Raw genomic sequence first — 20409 nt, forward strand, 5'->3', positions numbered from 1 at the left:
TTCAAACCAAAGTATTTCAAGAGAGACAGCGCAACGGATGAGAGATAAACGGTATTGCCTGTGCGCTTCAATGGATCTCTCTTACTAGCAATAAAGGGAAAAGTGAGTAAATCGTTGTGCTATACATCCAAGGAAAGAGAAAGTGTTCATATAGATATATATATATATATATATATACAGCGGTAGAGGGTCACATAGAGAAAGGAGAGTTTGTTATGGACCGATGGCGTACCACCAGCGGCGTGAAGCAAAGTCATTTTTTGTTGTTGGTTGTTTTGTTATTTAACGAGACGGCGGAATGAGAGCAATGAAGCTCAGTACCGGAGATTGATTTGCGTACATATGCAAGTCGCTCATCTTTCTACACGTGGTTTTGCCTTTCGAACACCTCCCTCTGCTTCTGCGTCCTGAAGCAGGTGTGTGCGGTCTTAGCGACTCCACCAGATCCGCTGCGTATTTTGTAGCAACGGAATCGTTTACAACTATCTTCTCTCCTTTTTTATTATTATTATTGAGAGAACGTATCGATTCTCTCTGTACTCGTCCGAAAGATAGAAAGAGGAGAAAGAACAAAAAGCTGAATATGTGTACGAATACACTAAAGTAGCGGCCGTTCACCTTCCCCTCGTGGTCGGTGTGGCGTAAACGTGTGATAAGAAGCGTTGCCGACAACATACAGGCAACAATGAAGCCATGCAAAAGGCAATAATAGCAATAATAATAATAGTAGTGGATGTAGCCCCGCCAACGTCGCGGTAGCACTCAAACCGAAAAGGGAGAGGAAAGGCAAGAAGCAAGGCTGCCCAATATGTATATAAAGAGGAGAATAAAACACCTTAAAGGCGAAAAACGAGAAAACATTGTCCTTTCCTTTTACCCCACCTGGCATAGTGCCTTACTCCGCCTGCAGATGCAGTCCTTCGACCAGCTTGTCGGCGACGGCGAAAATGGCCGCCAACGTGGGACTCTCCTTCACCGCATTCGTCTCCACAAACTCGGCAAAGGAAACGCCGTCCTCGCACGCCTTCATCAGCAGCGGGTCCAGCGGCACTGCCCCCCACAGCGGGATGTCGAACTCCCGACTGAGTCGAATCCCTGCCCCCTCCTTCTGTCCTTCCTTGTTGGCTTCCTTTGGAAAAATCTCCGACTCGCGGTGGCAGCCAGGGCAAACAAAGCCGCTCATGTTCTCCACTAGCCCCAGCACGGGCAGCTTCGCCTTTTGACAGAAGTTGACTTCGCGGCGCACGTCCGCCTCGGCGACGCGCTGCGGCGTTGTCACGAGCACCGCCCCGTCCACTCCGCCCACCGTCTGCTGCAAGAGCGAATTTACGGTGATGTGCTCGTCGGATGTGCCGGGCGGGGTGTCGACGAGCAACACATCCAAGTCACCCCACATCACATCCTTCAGAAACATCTTAATCACGCCGTTCTTGCGTGGGCCGCGAAAGAGGACAGCTTCGTTTTTGTCAGACAGCAGGTAGTGCATCGACATCATCACCACGTTCTCATCGACCAGGACGGGCTCAATGCCGCCCGCGCTCTGATGCACGTCCTCACCACGCACGCCCGTCAGCCGCGGCAACGACGGGCCGCAGATATCCATATCCACCAGTCCCACCGTAAAGCCGCGCGCGCCGAGGGCAAAGGCGAGTTCCTTCGTCATGGTGCTCTTACCCACCCCGCCTTTCCCGCTGATCACCATGACTTTATGCTTCACTCCGGCAAGGCGTTCGCGAATGAGGGGGAGGTCTGGATCGGGTCCTTTCGGAGCGGAGGCGCAGATGGCAGCGTTGGGGCAGCCCTGGCAGGACGGCGCGATGCCCGCTTGCGCGCTCTCCGGACCGACGCACTCGGGGTTGGCGTTTTGCACAGCAGCCATATTTGTTGTGTCTGATCTTTTTTGTATTTCTTTCGTGGTTTTTAATTTATTTTGTTGCACGCAGCTGGTGTTATTGGCTGTGTCTTTTGCCTGATGAAAAGATTAGTTTGCGGATAATAAGGATAAATAATAGGAGGAGCAATATAGCAGAAACTTGAAAGGCAGCAAGCCGCCAGTTTCGTTCTTGTTTTTGTTTGTTTCCGCAGCTGGTAATCTCACGCACACAACTGTTCTCTCCTCTGGCAAAGATCAATGGGGAGGAGGGAGAGGGAGGGAAACAAAAAAACAAATTTGCAGAAAAGAAAAGCGACAATGCCTGGAAAGCGACATTAAAAGCCAAGTGCTACGGGTTGCTGTGCGCTACAAGAACTAGATTTCCACAAATGCAAACAGGTGTTCACAGAGTGCAACTGCAGCTCGCGCAGCTGAAACACGTTTATCATAAGGGAAACACAGAAAGAGATGTGCAGCTTCTTCCGTCACTCTTCTTCACACGTGCCGATAGACGAGGGCGCTCCCCAATTAAAAAAAAAAGGCAGTGGCTCTCTTCCAGCTTTTTCCCTCTTTACTGTTCGTTAGCTTTATTTCCTTCCCGTTCTTCGTATTTACGACACCACAAATGCCAGCCTCATATGGACGATCGTGCCGTGCGGAATGTTGTGCGAGAGGCAACAGTTAGACGCTGCTTACTTGCATGTTTTTTCCTCGTTTGTGATGCGAGTTAAGCAGAAGGTGAGCGAGCACGCAGAAAAATAAGAAGAAAGCCAAGACAGACATGATCCTGTCTTTCAAAGAGGAAAGGGGAAAGGCACAGAAAAGAGAGCAAATTCAAAAACGCGGCGGTTACTTCCACACGCGGGTGCGTCATCTTTCCCCGTCTTCACCCGCATTCCATAAGCTCATTTCCTTTTCCAATATAACGAGAAGACGGCGTAGGCGTCGACGAGGATGATGATGCACGCGCGCCCTCACGCGTTAAGGTGTAGGCCCTCGCACCTCTGCTGCTGCCGCCACGTAAAACTCTGTAAGAATACGGCGCAACAGATTCACGTCAAAGCTGGCGCCCTCGCCAAACGTGGTGTAGTCCGTCGTCTCCTGCAAATACGCCGTGATGTCCGCCGGGACGTGCCGCACCACGACGTCGCCCTCGCTGATCAGCTTCTTTAGATGATGAAACACATTCGCGCCCGCCGCATCCTTCAATTCGGGGGGGATGGTTTTGTAAATCACCTCCACGATGTCACGAATGTTCAGCTCGCCCACAATTTCGTTGCTCTCGGTGCGGTTGTGTTTGGTTGTGTGCGGCGCATTCGGCGCGGCACCCAGTGCGCGGTCCCGCAGCACCTGCAGCACCTGATGCTCCCGCAAGTTGCGGTGTCGAATTGTCTCCTCAATGCGGGCCGTCCCGTCCTCCGCCACCGGGCCGTGCGCCGAGTACAGCTTCGACGGCTGCAGGCTCTTCAGCAGCTTTAGCGACTGCATGTATTCCGTAAAGCTCGAGAAGACCGACGAGCCGGCGCCGAGGATCATGTCCCCGGTAAAGAGAGCCTTCTCTTCCTTGAGAAAGGCGCAGAAGTGGTCATCGGTGTGCCCGGGTGTGTGCAACAGCTGCAGCGTCGCACCCTCCACCGCGATCTCCGCCGGCGGCAGCGCACAAAGCGCGTCAAAGCGGGTCGATGTGTACTGCGATGGCCGCTTAAGCAGTCGCACCTGTGGAAAGAGTTTGCGAACTGTGTCGACGCCGCCGATGTGGTCCTCGTGCCAGTGCGTAAGCAGCAGAGTGGAGACGAGAACCGGACTGCCAAGCCGGGAAGACTCGTCTCCTACGGCTTTGAGGAGGAGGTCGCCGTAGGCCGGCACGCCCTCGCCGGAGTCGATCAGCACACGCTCAGTGCCCGTACCGATTAAATAGGTGTTGGATCCTTGCAGCGTAAAAGGGCCGGGGTTGAGGCCCATAATGCGGATTACGCGACTTGAGAGGACGGCGACGGACGGCATTACCGCGTCCGCAACCGAAGAAACAGTCTGCATTTCAGTAGAAAGTTTCAACTTGAAAGCGTACTAGTCTACAAGAAGCGCAGTAAAAGGAGCAGCAAGGGAAAAAAAAAGGGACGCTACATGTAATAAGCAATAATTTATTAATTTTTGGTAGTGTGGGAAGAGGGGGAGGGGGGAAGATAAGAAAAGGTAGTTGATAGAAGTGAGTAACGATTGTAGCTAAAGCAGTGAAGTACGTCCACGACAAACCGCGTGACTTTCGTTTTTTTACTTGCCACTGAGAGAATAAACGTGGAGAAGAAAATTAAACGCACGCTACTAAGAGAGAGAGAGAGAGAGAGACGAAGACCGGGTTTCTTTTGCCGCAGTTCGTATCTTTTCCCTCTCGATTGCTTACAGTATAATTGAAAAAAAAAAAAATAAGAAGAAGCAGAAGGAAAAAAGGGGGAACAAAGATACGAGCAAAGAAAAACACTGAGCGGCAGTGGATAAGTGGTTACTGCTGGTGTAATGAAGTGCTAGAATAGATGTGATCGAACTCGCGAAGGCGGTTGTGAAGGAAGGAAGAAAAGAAGAGCAGCAGAAGTGGATACTACAGAATAGCAGAGGAAAACAGCTCACGAGTTGTTGTTTTCAATTTGCGCGCAGATGGCAATTTGGCTGCATATGCCTTACTATTATTTCTATCAATGCGTCAACAATCCTCTCTCATTTTCCCAAAAATGACTTAAAAATTGCGTCTTGGTTTGAATACTTTTTCTATGAAATGTTCGTTGCAGCTTTCACACCCGTGAAAACAGCTATCTTTCAAAGCTCTATCGTTGTCTTCTCGCGAACTCTGTCGTTTTTTCGCCGCCCATCACCTCCTCCTCTTCTCTGCTTCGCTCTTTCTAAGACAACAGGACTGGCGTTGCTGCTGTTTACGAGGTCGTGGCTTCAGACTTCACCTCTACACCCTCTGCTGTGGTGCCGCTGACCGCGCCCTCCTGCGTCTCCCTCTGCAATCGCGGGTGCGGCCGAATATGAGGAACGTGCCGATCAATCTGCTCCATAATGACCTGATACGCGCGCTGGCAGTGCAGACCCGGCAGCGGGTGATTACTCCGATCCTGCGCCACCATCAGCAGCGGGGAATCTTGAAATAACCACCCGCTCAGCGGCATATCCGTCACCGGCAGCACGGTGTTGGGCTGCAGTGGGTGACCGGCTAAAATGCTCGTCTCGTACGCCCACAGCTTCGCCACATTGCGAATGTTGTAGCCTCCACCGCCGAGCACCAGCATCGGTATCTGCAGCTCCCGCACCGCCTGCACACACCGCCCATGGCCAAACGACGTCAAGTTTAATAAACCGAGACGGTCGCCCGCAAGTGAGTCGGCGCCGCACTGCAGCACGATGACATCGGGGTGGAAGCGCTCCGCAATGCAGCGCAGAGCGTGCTGGAAGATGTTGACGTAGAAAAAGTCCGTAATGCCGTCCCAGACCGCAATGTTCATGCTGAAGTACCGACCCGCCCCGTACCCAACGTCGCGTGGGTGTCCCGTGCCTGGAAAAAAGCTCTCGCCAAATTTGTGCAGGGACAGCGTAAAGACGCGGTCGCTCTGGCAAAACGCCTCGTCCACGCCGTCGCCGTGATGCATGTCGATGTCGATGTAGAGCACCCGGTCGTGACACTTTAAAAGCTCCAAAATCCCCAGCACAATATCGTTCACATAGCAAAATCCGGAGCACTCTCCGCACTTGGCGTGGTGCATGCCGCCGCCCCAGTGCACCGCGATGTCCACCGCACCGCTGTTCAGCAGCACCGCCCCCATGAGCGTCCCACTGGCTGTCGCGATGGAGTGCTCCATCAACCCCTCCACTGGAGGGCAGTCGCCCGAGAAGGCCGCCTTCGACGTCTCCGTGTTCCACAGCCAGCTGCGGCAGCTGTGCAGACCCATGTTTGCTAAATACGTGTCCGTATGGTACTCCATTAACTCCTCCACCTTCACGAGCGGCGGCACCACGGTGCGACAATGTGCGTCCATCTTTAACGCGCGCACAATTTCCATGGCCGCCAACACTCGGTAGGGCTTCATGGCGTGTTGAGGGACGAGGGCAGAAATGTTCATGTCGGAGGCGTAGCCAGAGGTGTCGATGAGGGCGACGCGGGTGTGACCTTCCGAATTGGCGAGGGGGGCGGCCTCTACGCAGTCAGCGGTGGAGGCAGGCATAATGAGAAAACCTTCTTCTTTTTGACTTTTTAATTCTGACATTGCAGCTCGCTGTGGAGTGTCCTAGGATTTGAAGAAAAGCGCCACAGTAGAAAGGAGAGGAAAAGACGTTCAAAAGAACTTGGGGAAGAGGAAGAAACGCCTCGAGCAGCGTGGGTGCGAAACCCCGCTGCGTGTCCATTTAAAACAAATAAAACGGTATGTTTCTTTGTTGTGAGGTGATACGGAGTGGAGTATAAGTCTTTACTTTTATTATTATTGAGTTGCAGCGCGGCATGTTACAACTTCTACTTCGAAAAATTCTATTCAATTGGTGATTCCTCGATAACTGTTCAAAACATGGAGAATGTGACGGAGGCGCAAAGCCTTCTTTGACAACCATTTGTGCGCTTGAGCAACGCACCAGCACCCGCAGCACAGGCCCTGAAAAAAGGGGGATAGAAAACCGATGAACGTGATCAAGGAGAAGAGCAGCGTCAATAACGACTTTCAACAGCCACAAAAGGAAGAACTCGCACAAAGAAAACTTGCTATTCTTTCCGGGTTCTTTGGAACCGAGGGGGGAAAATATATACACGGCATGCCGCGTACGTGCAATCATAAATGTACTCCAGTCGCGTTTATCACCCACCTTCCACCACCACCACCCCTCCAGCAGCTCAGACGACGGCGGCGCCCCTCCTCGCCTTTCCATTCAATACTTCCCTAGATCCCAGGTGTAACCGATGCTGCGAAAGGTCACGCGGCCTTCCCGCACTACAAGGTACTCATGCACTGGCTTTTGAAAAAACGAAGACAGCCACGGCCCGATAATGGGAGCACTAGTAATTCGCTTTCCATCCACGACGTGCACGAAGCCTTGCCGTACAAAGGTGTGCGAGGTCAGCGGCTGCAGTCCGGAGGTCCACGTAAGCCGCAGATGATCGTTTTCCTGCGCGCGAAGCGCCACAGCAGCCGGGAGACCCCGCACAACACCCCAGAAACTTCCGAAGAAAGCACGCGGGGTCATTAAGCTTAACATCTCACGTGTTTCGCCATCGTCCTCTGCCATAATAAACTGATCCGCTGCTTTTTTGTTTTTGCGCAACCAGCCGTCGGAGTCGTCAACAAAAAATTTCAGCTTCTGTCCGCTGTACGACATCGCTGTGCAGGGGCGATTGGCCACGAAGGAACTGTTGGAGATACAACTACGAGAAAACGAGAAGAATCGCTTTAGGAGCGGTAGCCTACGACTCAAATGAGAACAGATCTACCAAAAAAAAAAGGGAGAGACGAAACGCACTTTCAAAAGGTGCCACGAGGTAGAGGAAAAACTTGGGTTCTCAAAAACCACCTCTCAACTACTCTCAAGCAGATGCAGAAGGGAAAGGCGAAGCAAAATAACTCCGAAGACGTATTTGTTGTGCTCCCGTAGGATAGTACGAGTAGGTGCTTCAAAGATCTGCACCTCGCTGCGTGGTTGGAAGCTGTACTTCCTTAAATCTGCAGTAGTACTCTGAGAGTTCAAAGCCCTTGAAGCAAAAAATGACAGGACGTGATAAGAGAAAGGAGAGAGCGAAAGCGGTGAAAGGCAGAATAGAGAGGAAGATGAAGAGAAGAGCAGATGCGTAGTCGGTTTTGGTCCCACATCACGTTATCTCTCTTCTTCCTGTTTTTCGTTTACATCAAACGAGCAGGAAAAAATGATTCTTTGTAGTCCCTATGAAACGTGTTGTGTGCTTGACTTCTCTTGCCGGCTCAAATGTTTTCTTACTGCGACGGTGCAAGGCAAAGAAAAAAAAAGATTCAATGAGGTCCTCCGCTGTGTTTTCCTTCTGCTTCCACAGCCAACTGTGTGGTGTTTTTTTTTTGCTGTTTATGTAACGATCCCGGTTGCAGAACCTCGTTCACAATTCAATTGACAGCTCGTGCGGTAGGTTTACACGTTGCACTTTGCGTTGAGAGCGTTTCGTATTATTATTGTTATTGCCATCGAGCGCTGGGGAACGTCAGCGACGACAGTATTGATAAGGATGGCAACGGTACTTTATGAGCACAACCTACCCCCTCCCATCTCCATTTAGATGCAGAAGGTGCAATGCAACACGCTGCGCAAATAGGACAAAACAGGCAAAGAGAGACTTCACTCTTTCTTTCTTTCTTTCTTCATGGTGAAGGCAATCGATTCAAAAACACACAGAGAGAGAAAACATGAGTTGACAAGAGAACTGAAAAAAAGAGAGATTTCAGTCTGTGCGCCTCAAACAAGCGCACGAAAATTCAACCCCAGCAGCCGAAAACAGCACGTTAGCGTGCAATGAAAAGGAGAAGATGTTTTAATACAACGGCGAGTCACACCGCTAACATGAAAAGAACTGGAGAAAAAACACAAGAACACGGATCAACACAGAAAATGAGGTACAGAAGGGACAGTCAAAAGAATAAATCTAAAAATGGGGGAAAGAGCTACAGAAACTTACGTGAGTGTTATGGACAAGATGTGCACCTCTGCTCAAAGAAACACAACTACGTGTTTTGTGTGTACGCCTTTGCTGTCTTGAGAACCTTCGCATATACGCAGGAGAAAAACCTGATTTGCATGCCAGACAAACAAAAGCAAAACGAAAGGCGCGTGTTTGCGCATCACGAAGCATTCACCTTGTTCATTCTTTTCTAAATTCTACATTCGTAGAGTGCTTGTAAAGCGGTCTCAAAAAAAGGGGGAAAATTGGGAGAGCGCTACTCCATCAAAGCACACCAACAAAGAGAAAACCAGCAGGAGAAGAGAGAGAGCACGAAAGATAACATCCTATGAAAGACAAAGAAGAAACAAAATCACCCACAACGAGAAAGAAAAAGAAACGAGTTGACTCCTTACAATATAAGAAGATCATCTGTCTCGGACTAGCTTGATACAAAGCAAAACAACAACAAAACGCAGCTAACCACGGTGCGTTGCGGTGCGCTGAAAACAAAGGGGGAGGTCACTTTCCACTTCCGCTGTTGTTCCGTCATTCTCCCCTTTTCTTTTCATCTTCCAAGAAGAGTCGAAATAGAGCTGGCAAAGTCAGGAAGCCCACACATGACGTCTGTGCGTAACTGATTTCATTTCTATTCTCAGCCACCTCAATGATTATTAATTTTCTTTTTTAGATCACTTTCTGCCTGACGCGATGGCTGGTGGAAGCTGGCGTTGCACTGTTGCCGGGTTCTTCGACGCAGCCCCACCATGGTTGTTCAAATTGCTGTTATTGTCCTGGCTAGAAAAGGATTCATTCAACGAGCGCGCCGTAGAAGCCGTGTCGCGGTTCTTATGCGTCTTGGGCGAGCGGGTCCGCACGGGCCGCCGCTCCTCACGGTGGCCGCGCCGCCGCCCATTCGGGTCGTTCCTGCTTGACGGCGACTGCACAGGTGACAACATGCGACGACGGCTGCCACTCCGCGACTCGAAGCCGTTGACACTGCCGCCCTCGGCATTTTTCATCATCTGCGACGGCGACGACGTACGTGAGCTGGTGCGTGGGTTCGCGGAGAAGACCACGGCGTTTGGGTCGAGGGCGCGTGGGTTGACGGCTGAGCGAGACGGGGCGATGCCGCGGTAGGCGGCGGTGACCGGCCGGCCCATGACCACCTCGCGGGAGGGTGTGTTTGACGCGTGCGGGCTGCCCGTCCGCTGCGCCGCTGCACGCGAGGCGGTGGGACTACTGGTGGAGGTAGTGGCAGTAGTTGACGTCGTCGCATTGTTGGTTGTATAGGAATTGTTTGTTGACGCAGAGTGTTGGGCCGCTAAACGCACCGCCGCAGACGTGGCAGGCGGGGCAACAGGGGACGGGCCCGTGTTAACTGGCGGTCTCGCTGAGGGTGAAGAGGAGACCTTCATACGGCTCCCTTTTGCGGTGGTCGTTGCCGACTTCTCCTTCGGCATGGGCAGCGGGGAGCCGATGCGGTACTTGTGGCTCGATGCGAGGGTTGCGAAAGGCGAGCGCACTTGCGAAGGCGGTGCGAGACGGGAGTAGTCGATCGAGCGCGTCGATTCCTGCGAGGACTGCCGCGGCTGGGACAGGAAGGCGTCCGTCTCCACCTCCCGCGCTTTGGGCCGCTCCCGTTCATTGAGGTGCGAGGAGGAGGAATGCGAGCGCGACGCCGGCGCGTTCGAGTGCAGCGCGGGCGGCCGCTCTAGCTTCCCCGTCGTGGACGACGTCGCCGTCTCCATCGTGCCGCTGTGCACCACCACAAGCGTCTGCCGCCCTTTAGGACAAGACCGCGGGTCCGACTCGAGCCGGCGCTCGCACGGCGACGTGCTGCGGCTCAAGATGCTAGGCGAGCGGCGTGGCGTGCGCAGACTCGACGTGCCGCGGAGGCCGATGAAGCTGCTCGGGTCCGTTGATGCGGGGTCGGCGTGGAAAGGCGTCGTGGGGTTGACGACAGGGCAGGTCACCTTCGACTCCACATCCGTGTTTTTCTTTGTGTCCACAAAGGTAATCCGCGGCCGTGCCGTGGTCGTCTTGGTGTTCACCGGCGCGCCAACGTCCACCTTCTCCGTGCACTGCTTGTAAAGCGGGTTGGACATCTGGCTATCGTACAGCAAACCGTTGAGCAGTGTGTTGCGCAGCATCCACTGATCATTGTCGAGGCCAAAATGGCTGTCATCAACGTCCAGCGCGAAGATGTCGCGATCGGCGGCGTGGCGCTTCGCAAACTGCCGAAGCTGCCGCTGGAAGTGCGGCTTGATTTCTGCGTCTGGGTGGGCCATGTTGATGTACGCCAACGCGCTCTCTAGCTTCCAACCATACTTAATGATAAGGTAGGCTGCGATAAGAGCTGGGCTGCGGGACTTGCCGTACACGCTGTGCACCAGAACGCATTCCCCGACAGCCAGCGCCTCGTCAATGAAGTTGACGGCGCGAGTGATGTTGCCATCCGCCGCGTCGAAAAGGATGGTCGTGCACACCGATCCCGCGGCGTCCTTCCATGGAAAGGACAGGTAGCTGAAGCCGGGCTCGCCTGAAAAGAAGTCGCCGACTTCGGCTCCCGCGCAGTTGATGACGTGCGTGATCTTGTTCATGATCAGAAATGTTTTATCAGCGGCGGCACCCCTGTTTCCCGCAAAGATGCCGTCTTTCACGCGCACTGCTATGAGTTCATCCATCGTGCTCTACTGTTGCTGTTCCTAGTGTCGTGCAATTTATCTAAGTTTCCTAAAGCTGGAATAAAATGCGTATGATCTAAAGCAAAACAACGGGTACTCTATTCGTGCAGTGAGTACCGACCTTTTTTCTTTCCGCTGTCCTCTTTAGCACAACAGCGGAACTAAGAAGTGTGAATGACCTGACAGAAAAAAGAAAACGATGCGTGTTCAAAATATAATTTCCAACCTAATCAACTGCTCAGGTGAACATGCACCCAAATAGTAATAATAATCAGCGAAAAATACTAAGCTCTAAAAATGAGAATTGAACAAGAACAGGAAAACGCGGCAAAATAAAGTGAAGGTTTAGCTGGAGATCCTTGAATGGGTGATCGTTGTCGCAAAACGCGAGAGTTGATGGACAATAGTGCTGCTTGCGAAACGAAACCGAAACACTGCGCTAAATGGCTTTCGTTGAATCACACATCCGTACATACTTGCGCAACAACTAGCAGAGCCACAGCTGCGGTAAAATGAGTAGCTTTTCGAATCACGTTACGATACTCAAAATGAAGTCTTGCGCTGCTTCAGTCGTGGTTTGCAGCCCGCCCCATCGCGTGAGCGCTAACTCAAAGCGCGTAAAGGACCTTGCGTTCAGCGTTCCTTTTCTTCGTGTTACTTTTACATAAATTACTTAGCGCGTCTTAAAGAAAGACCTGATTAATCATTAAACAACTAACGGAACGAGAGAAAAAAAAAGGGAACGGTTTTAAGTGGCTAAGTTTTCCTTCTTTTTTGCTTGTTGGTTTGTATCGCTGCTGCCTGTTTGGATGTATTTCGCCCTCCTTCATCTGACGTAAATTAAAAAAGACACATATGCGCACTTTAAATGCTTGCTTTCTTCTTCTTAATGAGGCAGAGCAGCCATTTTTTTTTTTTTAAAGATTATTGTAATTGTTTACTAATGATGCATTGTTCACTTCACACCAAATCACCCTGCATCCCCTCAAAAGCCGGACATCCTTCAAAACATCACGTTAGAAGCAGTAAGATAATTGTTCAAAAAGGAGAAGAGCATCATGACGAAAGCCGATCGTGGAAAAGAAAAAAGAGCTGAGCACATAAGGAGATGAATCGGTTCGCAATCGAGAATGCAGATGTCTTCGCCGTACGCACACACACACACACACACAGATAGCAACACACGATTTCGCAAACCAATGGCGGAGCTGCACTCACTGTACCCTACTAATCACTTGTTCGTCATGATCAAATCGAACTCTCCGTTCTGTTTCTTCTTTGTTGCTTACTTTTTGTGGTTTTTCTTGCCCTTACCCTTCTTGCGCTCGTCCTCGTCCTCGTCAGAGTTCTCGGAGTCATTGCCGTGCTCCTGCGGCTTCTTCTTGTGGTTGTGGTTCGCCTTCTCCCCTGGTTCGTCGTCGCTGTCGTCCTTGTCACCCGCCTTCTTCGCCACCGGCTTCTTCTTCTTCGGGTCCTCGGCCTCCTCTGTCATGTAGAAATAGTTGCCGACTGCTTTCTGCTCGCGGTCCTTCACGGAGTCCAGCTTGTTGATGCGGGGACGGAAGTTGGTGGGATCGCGGCGGAAAGTGATGTTGAGGCTCTTCAGGAATTTGTTCATGCCCTCCAGCAGGCCGCACGGCGTCTTGGCTGTGCAGTTCACCGCCGGTGTGCCCTCGTACACGATGACCTTGTCGGCCAGGTAGGTGGCCATGATGAAATCGTGCTCGACGATGAAGGCGGTACGTTTGCTGTGAAGAATGAAGCGCTTGATGACGCGAGACGCAATGATACGCTGGTCGGAGTCCAGGTAGGCACTTGGCTCGTCGATCAGGTAGATGTTGGCCGGTGTACCGAGCGCAATACAGATACCCACACGCTGCAACTGACCACCAGACAGGTTCTGCACTTCCTGGTCTAGAAGCTCCTCGATCGTGAGGGGCTTCAGCACATCGCTCTGGAACTGCGGGTGACTGTACATGTCGTAGATCTTCGTCTGGAGGAGATCGCGCACGGTGCCTTGGAATTTGGGGGCAATCTTTTGCGGCTTGTAGCTGATCGACAGCTGCGGCACCTCAGCGCCGTTGTCGGGCTTGACGTGGCCGGCAAGCATGCGAATGAAAGTTGTCTTGCCACAACCGTTCTCGCCGAGCAGGACGACGATTTCGGAATCAGAAAAAGTACCCGCGTCGACGGAGAGGCTGAACGAGCCGAGGTTCTTCGTCATTGCCGGATACTCGTTCGTGGAGCGGCGTTTGCTGACGCCCTCCTCGATCTCGTCCGCGATGTGGAAGGTGAGGCTCTCGTCGCGGAAACGCAAGTTCTCCGTCGGCACGAAACCGTCTAGAAAGATGTTGATACCTTCACGCACACCGTAGGGCATGGTCACAACGCCGTAGATACCGGGGACGCCGTAAAGCACACACACAAAGTCAGACATGTAATCCACAACAGAGAGGTCATGCTCGACAACGATGACGTAGTTCGTCTCGGTCAGCATGGAGCGAATAACCTGGGCAGCCGTCAGACGCTGGCGCACATCCAAGTAACTAGAAGGTTCGTCAAACATGTACACCTGCGCATTCTGTACGCAGAGAGCGCCGATTGTGAAGCGCTGCAGCTCACCGCCAGACAGCTTGTCCAGTGTGCGGTGCGCGACATTCTTCAAATCCAACACCTCCATAAAATGTTCTTTCATTTGGCGTTCATCTGCCTTGGTCAGGAGTGCGTCCACCTCGCCGTTGTTCGTCTTCGGCACCTTATCAACGTACTGTGGTTTCAGGAGAACGCGCATCTTGTCGTCAAGCAAATGCTGGAAGTACGCTTGGTGTTCCGAACCACGGAAGTACTTGAGAATCTCATCCCACCCGGGTTCATCCTTGTAGCGTCCAAGGTTAGACTTGATGCGTCCCTTCAGGATAGAGAGCGCAGTCGACTTGCCCGTGCCGTTGGCACCTATCAGACCAAGCACCTGGCCAGGGCGAGGAAGAGGAAGGCGATGGAGCTTGAAGCTGTTCGGGCCGTAGCGGTGGATTGTATCTTTCTCTAAGTTAGACGGCAGATTGATGATGCGAATAGCGTCGTAAGGACATTTCTTCACACACAACGCGCAGCCGATGCAGAGTTCTTCCGAAATCTTCGAAATGGTGCTCTGGTGGTTCACCTCGATGCACAACTTGCCTTGCAGCACAACTGGACAGCATTTGTGGCACTCAAGGTTGCATTTGCGTGGCTTACACCGATCGGCGTTCACTACTGCAATTCGGGTGAGCTTCGACTGCTCCTCAGCCTGCCTCTTCGGTGGCATAATGTGCGCGAAGAAAAAGATCGGAGAAGGATACTCTTTTGCGTGGAAGAGAAAAATTCGGGTGAAAAAAAAAGAGCAAAGAACAGTAAATAAGAAGTACAGAGAAGTAAAACTTAGGAGACGCCGAACCGTTAAGCAACAATGCAAAGCGCAATGAGGCATTAAGGATTGCATTTAGAGCGCTTCAAAGAGCTCACATGGATATTCGTCCGAGCTCCGCTCTGTGATACACACGAAAAGGATACTTTTGATCGATTAGAGTGAAAATAAAGCAAAGAAAGAAAGCTGTGTTTCGGATTCAAGCGTAGTAACACAGAGATTGCTTGTGAAATACTTTTTAAAACACCTTTGTAGAACTCGGGCACGTACACCAATGCTGTCACAGGAAGGAAAAGAAAAGAGTTATGTACATAGCGATGCTCAGACGTAGATCGCAGCTAACACAAGAAAAGAAAAGACACAAAACAGGTTGACTGTTGCATGAAACTAGCAGAAAAAAAGACTAAGAAGGGTTTTTTTAAGTTATCTGTAGCACCTGCGGCTGCAACACGGTTTCCTCCGACGGCCAAAAATGCGTGTACTTCATATGTACTTTCTGTCGGCTGTGGTGGCAAGCAAATTATTGATGAAGCCTTTGTAGTTAACTCTACTTCTCTTCATGAAACCTGTTCTCTCTAATCGCAGGCGGAGTTCATCCAGTTCGCTCGCTGACAGCTTTTGTCCCTTTTCGCCCATCAAATAAAGAAAGACGCTTGAATCTACAAACCCAGAATCTTCTGGATCAAAAGGCGCGAATGCAGCGTAGAGCGCAGCCACGTTGTCATTGTTGGCGGCGACTCCAAACTCCGTATTTGAAGACAATTTCAATAGCAGTACCAGGAATTGCGCAAAAGTCACAGGCTCCTCTGGATCGAAGTGACACGCCGCGAGAAGGCGGTCGAAACCGACATCGCCAAGGTTGGGAACAATCGAGCAGAAGAGATTTCGTACTTCCGCCGAACTGACAGTGCCGCTGCCGCTCGAGTCCAGAATAAAAAAGGCTTCTTTCAACTCTGCTACGTTGTCATGAGAAAAGCGAGAGAAAACCGTGGAGAAATTGTCTGGCATCAGCCCGGTCTCTTTTGGAGGCATGATTGAGTAGCAACTATGCTGTAGGAAAGAAGAGACCAAGTAAAAGAGAGAGAACAGTACTATGCAAAGAAATCGATTGAAAGTCTTTCCAGAGCATACGTAGAAGCGCATTACTTTGATATTCCAGTTAGAGTGCGTGTTCACAAAAAAAAAACACCCTTTAGCACTCCTTTGCACAAATTCTCTTACTACACGCATTAGCTTAGCTTGGAAAAGCGGAAGCATCGAAACCCTCACGCCACTATCCATGATAGCAAACACGGCTATTAGCATCCGTTGCATTCGGCTTGCGTTGATTTTGTATAATAGCCATAGAAAAGAATTACTAAACTCAAAAGACGCTAACAAGATGCTTTTTTGTTTGAGGAAAAACCTGCAAAGAAACGATTTCACTTTTATTTTGCGTCATCAAACGGTGTGGAGCTGTGAGCCACACCGCTCTTCACCTCTAAGGCGCTGCTAAGATCGGACTGCTCCGCGCCACCCTGTGTGTGTCCGACAGGTGGTATGAACCCTGGCGCAGGTTGGTAGCTAGGCGCAAAAGCGTTGGTGGGTCCGGTGCCACGCATCGCTTGAAATAAGAGACCGGTAGATTGCAACTGTTCCACAAAGTCATCCACGCGCTGCAGAGAATCACCTGTTTGCCGTCTCATAGATTGCTGCAACGTGCGAGCAAGATTGGCTAGCTGAGTGCTTTCGTTGCTACGCAAGGAAGACACTAGCACGTTCAACACGTAATCAGGGCTGTATTTACGACCAGAGCAGAATTCCGATCTCTGCGACCGCACCCATTCAAAAAAGTTGACAAACGGGTTTGTTTGACGAACGACTTCAAAGTCCTTCCTCAGCTGGTCTTGTTCGTGCTGACTAAACTGAATAGCAAAAAGCAGATGTTTCGCTTGCATTTCCACGCTAGCAGTCCACAAAGGCATTTCTAGTCCGTTGACACCGCGGGTAAACTGGTTGAAGAGAATTTTTCCAGAAAAATATACCAATGCGCAGCCGGTGAGCAGCATAATCCAATCAACTCTACCTCTGTTTTGAAAGCGTTGCTCGCCAACGTATCCAGAGCCCTGAGATCCGGCGTCGCCAGTAGCCTGATGAACAGCAGTCTCGTTGATTCCCATTGTCGCAAAGTGACCATATTGATGATTTGTTATAGGAGGTATTTGCATGTGCCGGTACTTTTGTAGAATTTTCTGGCGGAGTTCCTCCTCACGCACACGTTCCTCCGTGTTTTGTTCCAGCAACAGGTTGCACGTTCTGGAAAGGAAGAATCGTCCATTTTGAATCGAGAACAATGACGATAATTTGACTCCACGAAGCATTTTATACGTTGTCTTGCTGCTTATAAGCTGTAGCGTTAGTCACATGGAAAAAAAAACTGTGTCACTTTGAGATCGTGTAGAGAACGCAGAGAAAAACACCAGGAAGATCGTTTGTTATGAACTTCAAAATGATACCCTGACTACACAACAACTCTCACATTGGCTATCACTAATAGCTCCTTCGTCCATATATATATCAAATTACGTTGCATAAATGGCTTCGAGAGGGATGTAGACAACACAAAATTCATCTCATTGTGTGCTTCTTCGTTTTCTTTTTGCTTCTGCTGCATCTATCGCGCAAAGAATATCAGTCTTGACCCATTGTTCTACCGCACGAACCTACCAAATCACCATCGAATGAGGATGCAGTTTTGTTTGCCTTTGAAAGGAAAAGCAAAGTTCCGATAGCTACAGCAATAGCACTCGCAGTCACGACACTCAGTATCGGAAATAGAAGGTCGCTGTCGGTGAGAGATTGATAGTCCATTTTCACTACCGATCACGAGAAAAAGAATGAAGGCGAATTGAGAGAAGAATTTGAAAATTTAAAAATAAAAAAGGTAACGACACCAAAAACGCATTGCCGCGCTCAGTGGCAGCTCTCCGCACATAGCTGTCTGCTTCCGAGTTACTTTTTTTTGCATTGCCAGCCATCAAAGAAAAACCTTCAATGCGACAAACGTAGGCGCAAAATACTGTTTTCATCTAACAAAACAAAGGCACTTTTCTTTTCCTTAACATCTGATTCGGCTTAGAATAATGCAACTAAACCATGGCTTCACCACAACTACCCAGCGCAAAATCACCTTGATAAAATAGAGTACAATCCCGTTCAGCACAAAGAGCTATCGCATCTTTAACTAACTTGCACAGCTTCCAAAAGCGTAGCACCAAGACAATCTGCCTCCTGGTCCTCTCGTTCATCTTCGCTCCCAACTGGTGGGCTGCTTCAGCGCCACTTTGCACCTCGAAACACTGGGGTCCACCAAGACGCGAGGGAGGAGGGTTGCCAATACAACGCGCTGTTAACACTTCAACCTTCTCGCTGCCATCATTCCTTCTGTCATCTTCCAATTCCAACGCTGCCGTTTGCCATCGCTGCCGTCCTCTCTTGGACCGCACCGAAATGTTGCTTCCCGGCACTAAAAAAGTGTGCCTGTAAAGACGTTGCATTTTTCAGTCGTTGTTGCAGGCAATATAAGAAGACGCACCAGCGCTTCCCCCTCCCAGGCCCACCACCTTGTCTAGTGATTCCCATCGTCCTCCCAACTTAGTCGATAGCGGGCGCCAATGCCGTGTGGCCCCCGCAACCCCACGATCGAACTGGCGGCCGTTTGTACGCAGCCAACACTCTCCGGTACAGGACGCGCCTCAGAGTGGCGATGACGGTATGCTCGCCCACAACAAGGTTGACGCCTGGGGTGTGCCACACTCTCAAACGCGTAAACTGCAGGATAAGGAGGACAAGACCAGATTGACAATAGAGAGACTCTCGTCATGGCAAGGCGTCTGCGTTCCGGTATTGCCGCCTGAACTGGAGAGAGAGAGGGGCAGGGGACAAAGATCTGTTCTATGTGCTCGCGGCGCCTGCTTCCTTGGCTTCTTCCCGACTTCAACATATCCGTCGCAACTACATTGTTCATTTCCAGTGGCGAGACTTGCTACCACCAGGCACGCAATTAGGGCCGACTTGGGGTGCAAGAACAGAATTCAAGACACAGGTGATCCGTAGAAACAAAGAAGAAAAGAGAAGGTCACAAGCGCCGCGATCACACTCGTTCGAACAAGCGCTGTGCCTCTAGAGAAAACCAGGAAGATGAACACTGAGAAGCAAAAAGTATGAGAACGTCGCCGCCTTTATCTTAAAAATACATCCTATCCTTTCCCACCCGGCGAACACGGAGAACAAAATGCAGGAAAGAGAGATGAAATGATGAAAAGAGTTTCTTTCCGAGATTCACAGCTCGTTCTAGGGAAGCATTGATTTTTTTCGAGAGCTTCTCCATGCGAAGTTCAATGTCATTGACCCCTTTTTCGACACGGCTCTCTTCTTGATAGCGGCTAAGGCCGTCTTGTTGTCGATCTGTATCCGAAGGCTCGACTCCCCGGGAGCCCATCGCCGCAAAAGTTCCACCGCCAAAACCACGGTGTTCGCTTCCAGCGTGTTTGTGTGGCGCCGCTCTGCTGCGGACCAAGATTTACTAGTGCTCATGATCTCTTGGGACTCGTCCCAGATCAAGACCGCTCCTCAACCAACCCCAGAGACATCGGTGTAGAGGATCACTGTCGGCGCTCTCGTTGCCACGGCCGGTGCTATCGCTCGTGGGCAGTTCTTCTGAGCCAGGTCGTACCACTATTTAAGTTGTGCATGCGCCGTTGGGCGTGTGCAGGCCGGCTCCTTCACCAGGAGAGGTGTCCGGCTGAGCTGAGATAGCCTTCACCTGATGAACTTCAACACCCAATGGAGCAGTGCGATGCGGATATGTAGGAATGACGAGCAGCGGAGGAGCTGAGCGTACAGCCGCTCTAAGTCGCGGCACGTCATGCTTGGCGTCGGACCAGCAATCTTCTTTTTCGGGTGATCTGGTAAGCCCATTTTGTGAGCTGCGTGATAGAAATATAACCCCTATTCAGTCGGAGACTTCTCTCGTGTACCTCTCATTCGTGTTAAGAGAGACTGGACACTCTTTTGCGGCGGTCAACATCCTCCTGAACGCCGGTTGTGGAGTTCTACTTGTGCCTGCGTACTGTATGCTGTCATTTCAAACGTCGGCTACGGTCAGGGCTGGGGCGTTCATGGCAAACCCTTTTCCCGCGTTCTTTGAATGGCCGCCACGGTGGAGGTGTGGATTTGCATGATTTCCGGTGGGACCGAGTCTTCCATCAAAAAACGTGTCAAGCACCACTGTGTGCCGCCTATTCGGATCTGCGAAGACGAAGCGTTGTTGCATGCTTTCAGGGTGCTCGACCTGGAAGAGGCTGGACATCAGGTCATGTACGCTACCCCTCTCGGCGTTTACTGCGTCGAGATGAATAGAAACGTGTAGGAGTGGCGCATCTGGACGGTAGCCTTGTGCATCTGAATGGCCGTTGCTCTCCCTCCCGGCCACGTGATAAAGTGTCTTCGCACGGTGTTGTGCTTGGTCCCCGTGACCGTAAACAGCATAGTACTTTGGGCAGCGTGCTGCCACTTTCCTCGATCCGCTGCTGTGACTGAGTGCGTGCTGTGAACTTGTCGTAGTTTTTTGGTCGTATACGGTTGTATCATGTCGTTCTCGGAAAGTGTTGGAGCAATTTGGGAGTACTTGTTTTGGGATTGGTGCTCCTTGGTGTCAGAAACTGGTGCTTCTTGTGTGCTTTGGCTGTGTGCACAGCAGTTTGCTACGAGGAAGTCAAAGAGATAGTCCACACGCTGGCGGATCTCT

The 20409-nt window shown here is 51.0% G+C and overlaps 8 protein-coding genes across 11 annotated transcripts; all 8 read right to left on the minus strand.

Moving 5' to 3' along the window:
* Positions 1-895: 895 nt before the first annotated feature.
* On the minus strand, positions 896-2119 carry ABB37_06358 (putative nucleotide-binding protein; the record flags this gene model as incomplete). Of its 3 annotated transcripts, none has more annotated exons than XM_015804655.1 (1): positions 896-2119. In XM_015804655.1, the coding sequence occupies exon 1, from the start codon at positions 1877-1879 to the stop codon at positions 896-898; it is 984 nt and encodes a 327-aa protein (XP_015656633.1). In that variant the 5' UTR covers positions 1880-2119. The 3 variants fall into 3 exon arrangements, with proteins under 3 accessions (XP_015656633.1, XP_015656632.1, XP_015656631.1); XM_015804654.1 differs by having other exon boundaries at positions 896-2114; XM_015804653.1 differs by having other exon boundaries at positions 896-1970.
* A 735-nt stretch (positions 2120-2854) lies between these two features.
* Positions 2855-3994, minus strand: ABB37_06359 (metallo-beta-lactamase family-like protein; the record flags this gene model as incomplete). Its single annotated transcript, XM_015804656.1, has 1 exon — positions 2855-3994. The coding sequence occupies exon 1, from the start codon at positions 3908-3910 to the stop codon at positions 2855-2857; it is 1056 nt and encodes a 351-aa protein (XP_015656634.1). The 5' UTR covers positions 3911-3994.
* Positions 3995-4797: 803 nt separating this feature from the next.
* On the minus strand, positions 4798-6154 carry ABB37_06360 (putative histone deacetylase; the record flags this gene model as incomplete). Its single annotated transcript, XM_015804657.1, has 1 exon — positions 4798-6154. The coding sequence occupies exon 1, from the start codon at positions 6088-6090 to the stop codon at positions 4798-4800; it is 1293 nt and encodes a 430-aa protein (XP_015656635.1). The 5' UTR covers positions 6091-6154.
* A 630-nt stretch (positions 6155-6784) lies between these two features.
* ABB37_06361 (hypothetical protein) lies at positions 6785-7602 on the minus strand (the record flags this gene model as incomplete). Its single annotated transcript, XM_015804658.1, has 1 exon — positions 6785-7602. The coding sequence occupies exon 1, from the start codon at positions 7229-7231 to the stop codon at positions 6785-6787; it is 447 nt and encodes a 148-aa protein (XP_015656636.1). The 5' UTR covers positions 7232-7602.
* Positions 7603-9223: 1621 nt separating this feature from the next.
* On the minus strand, positions 9224-11218 carry ABB37_06362 (putative dual specificity protein phosphatase; the record flags this gene model as incomplete). The annotated part of the gene is made up of 1 exon (XM_015804659.1): positions 9224-11218. The coding sequence occupies one exon, from the start codon at positions 11216-11218 to the stop codon at positions 9224-9226; it is 1995 nt and encodes a 664-aa protein (XP_015656637.1).
* A 1285-nt stretch (positions 11219-12503) lies between these two features.
* ABB37_06363 (putative ribonuclease L inhibitor putativeATP-binding cassette sub-family E) lies at positions 12504-14558 on the minus strand (the record flags this gene model as incomplete). Its single annotated transcript, XM_015804660.1, has 1 exon — positions 12504-14558. Exon 1 carries the CDS (start codon positions 14520-14522, stop codon positions 12504-12506), a length of 2019 nt encoding a protein of 672 aa, XP_015656638.1. The 5' UTR covers positions 14523-14558.
* A 546-nt stretch (positions 14559-15104) lies between these two features.
* ABB37_06364 (hypothetical protein) lies at positions 15105-15672 on the minus strand (the record flags this gene model as incomplete). The annotated part of the gene is made up of 1 exon (XM_015804661.1): positions 15105-15672. The coding sequence occupies exon 1, from the start codon at positions 15651-15653 to the stop codon at positions 15105-15107; it is 549 nt and encodes a 182-aa protein (XP_015656639.1). The 5' UTR covers positions 15654-15672.
* A 376-nt stretch (positions 15673-16048) lies between these two features.
* On the minus strand, positions 16049-17046 carry ABB37_06365 (putative mitochondrial hypothetical protein; the record flags this gene model as incomplete). 2 transcript variants are annotated; one of them, XM_015804663.1, is made up of 1 exon in its annotated part: positions 16049-17046. In XM_015804663.1, exon 1 carries the CDS (start codon positions 16826-16828, stop codon positions 16049-16051), a length of 780 nt encoding a protein of 259 aa, XP_015656641.1. In that variant the 5' UTR covers positions 16829-17046. The 2 variants fall into 2 exon arrangements, with proteins under 2 accessions (XP_015656641.1, XP_015656640.1); XM_015804662.1 differs by having other exon boundaries at positions 16049-17038.
* Between the last annotated feature and the right edge of the window lie 3363 nt (positions 17047-20409).

The sequence above is a fragment of the Leptomonas pyrrhocoris genome (genome assembly GCF_001293395.1).
Source record: "Leptomonas pyrrhocoris isolate H10 chromosome Unknown, whole genome shotgun sequence".
Classification (NCBI taxonomy): domain Eukaryota; phylum Euglenozoa; class Kinetoplastea; order Trypanosomatida; family Trypanosomatidae; genus Leptomonas; species Leptomonas pyrrhocoris.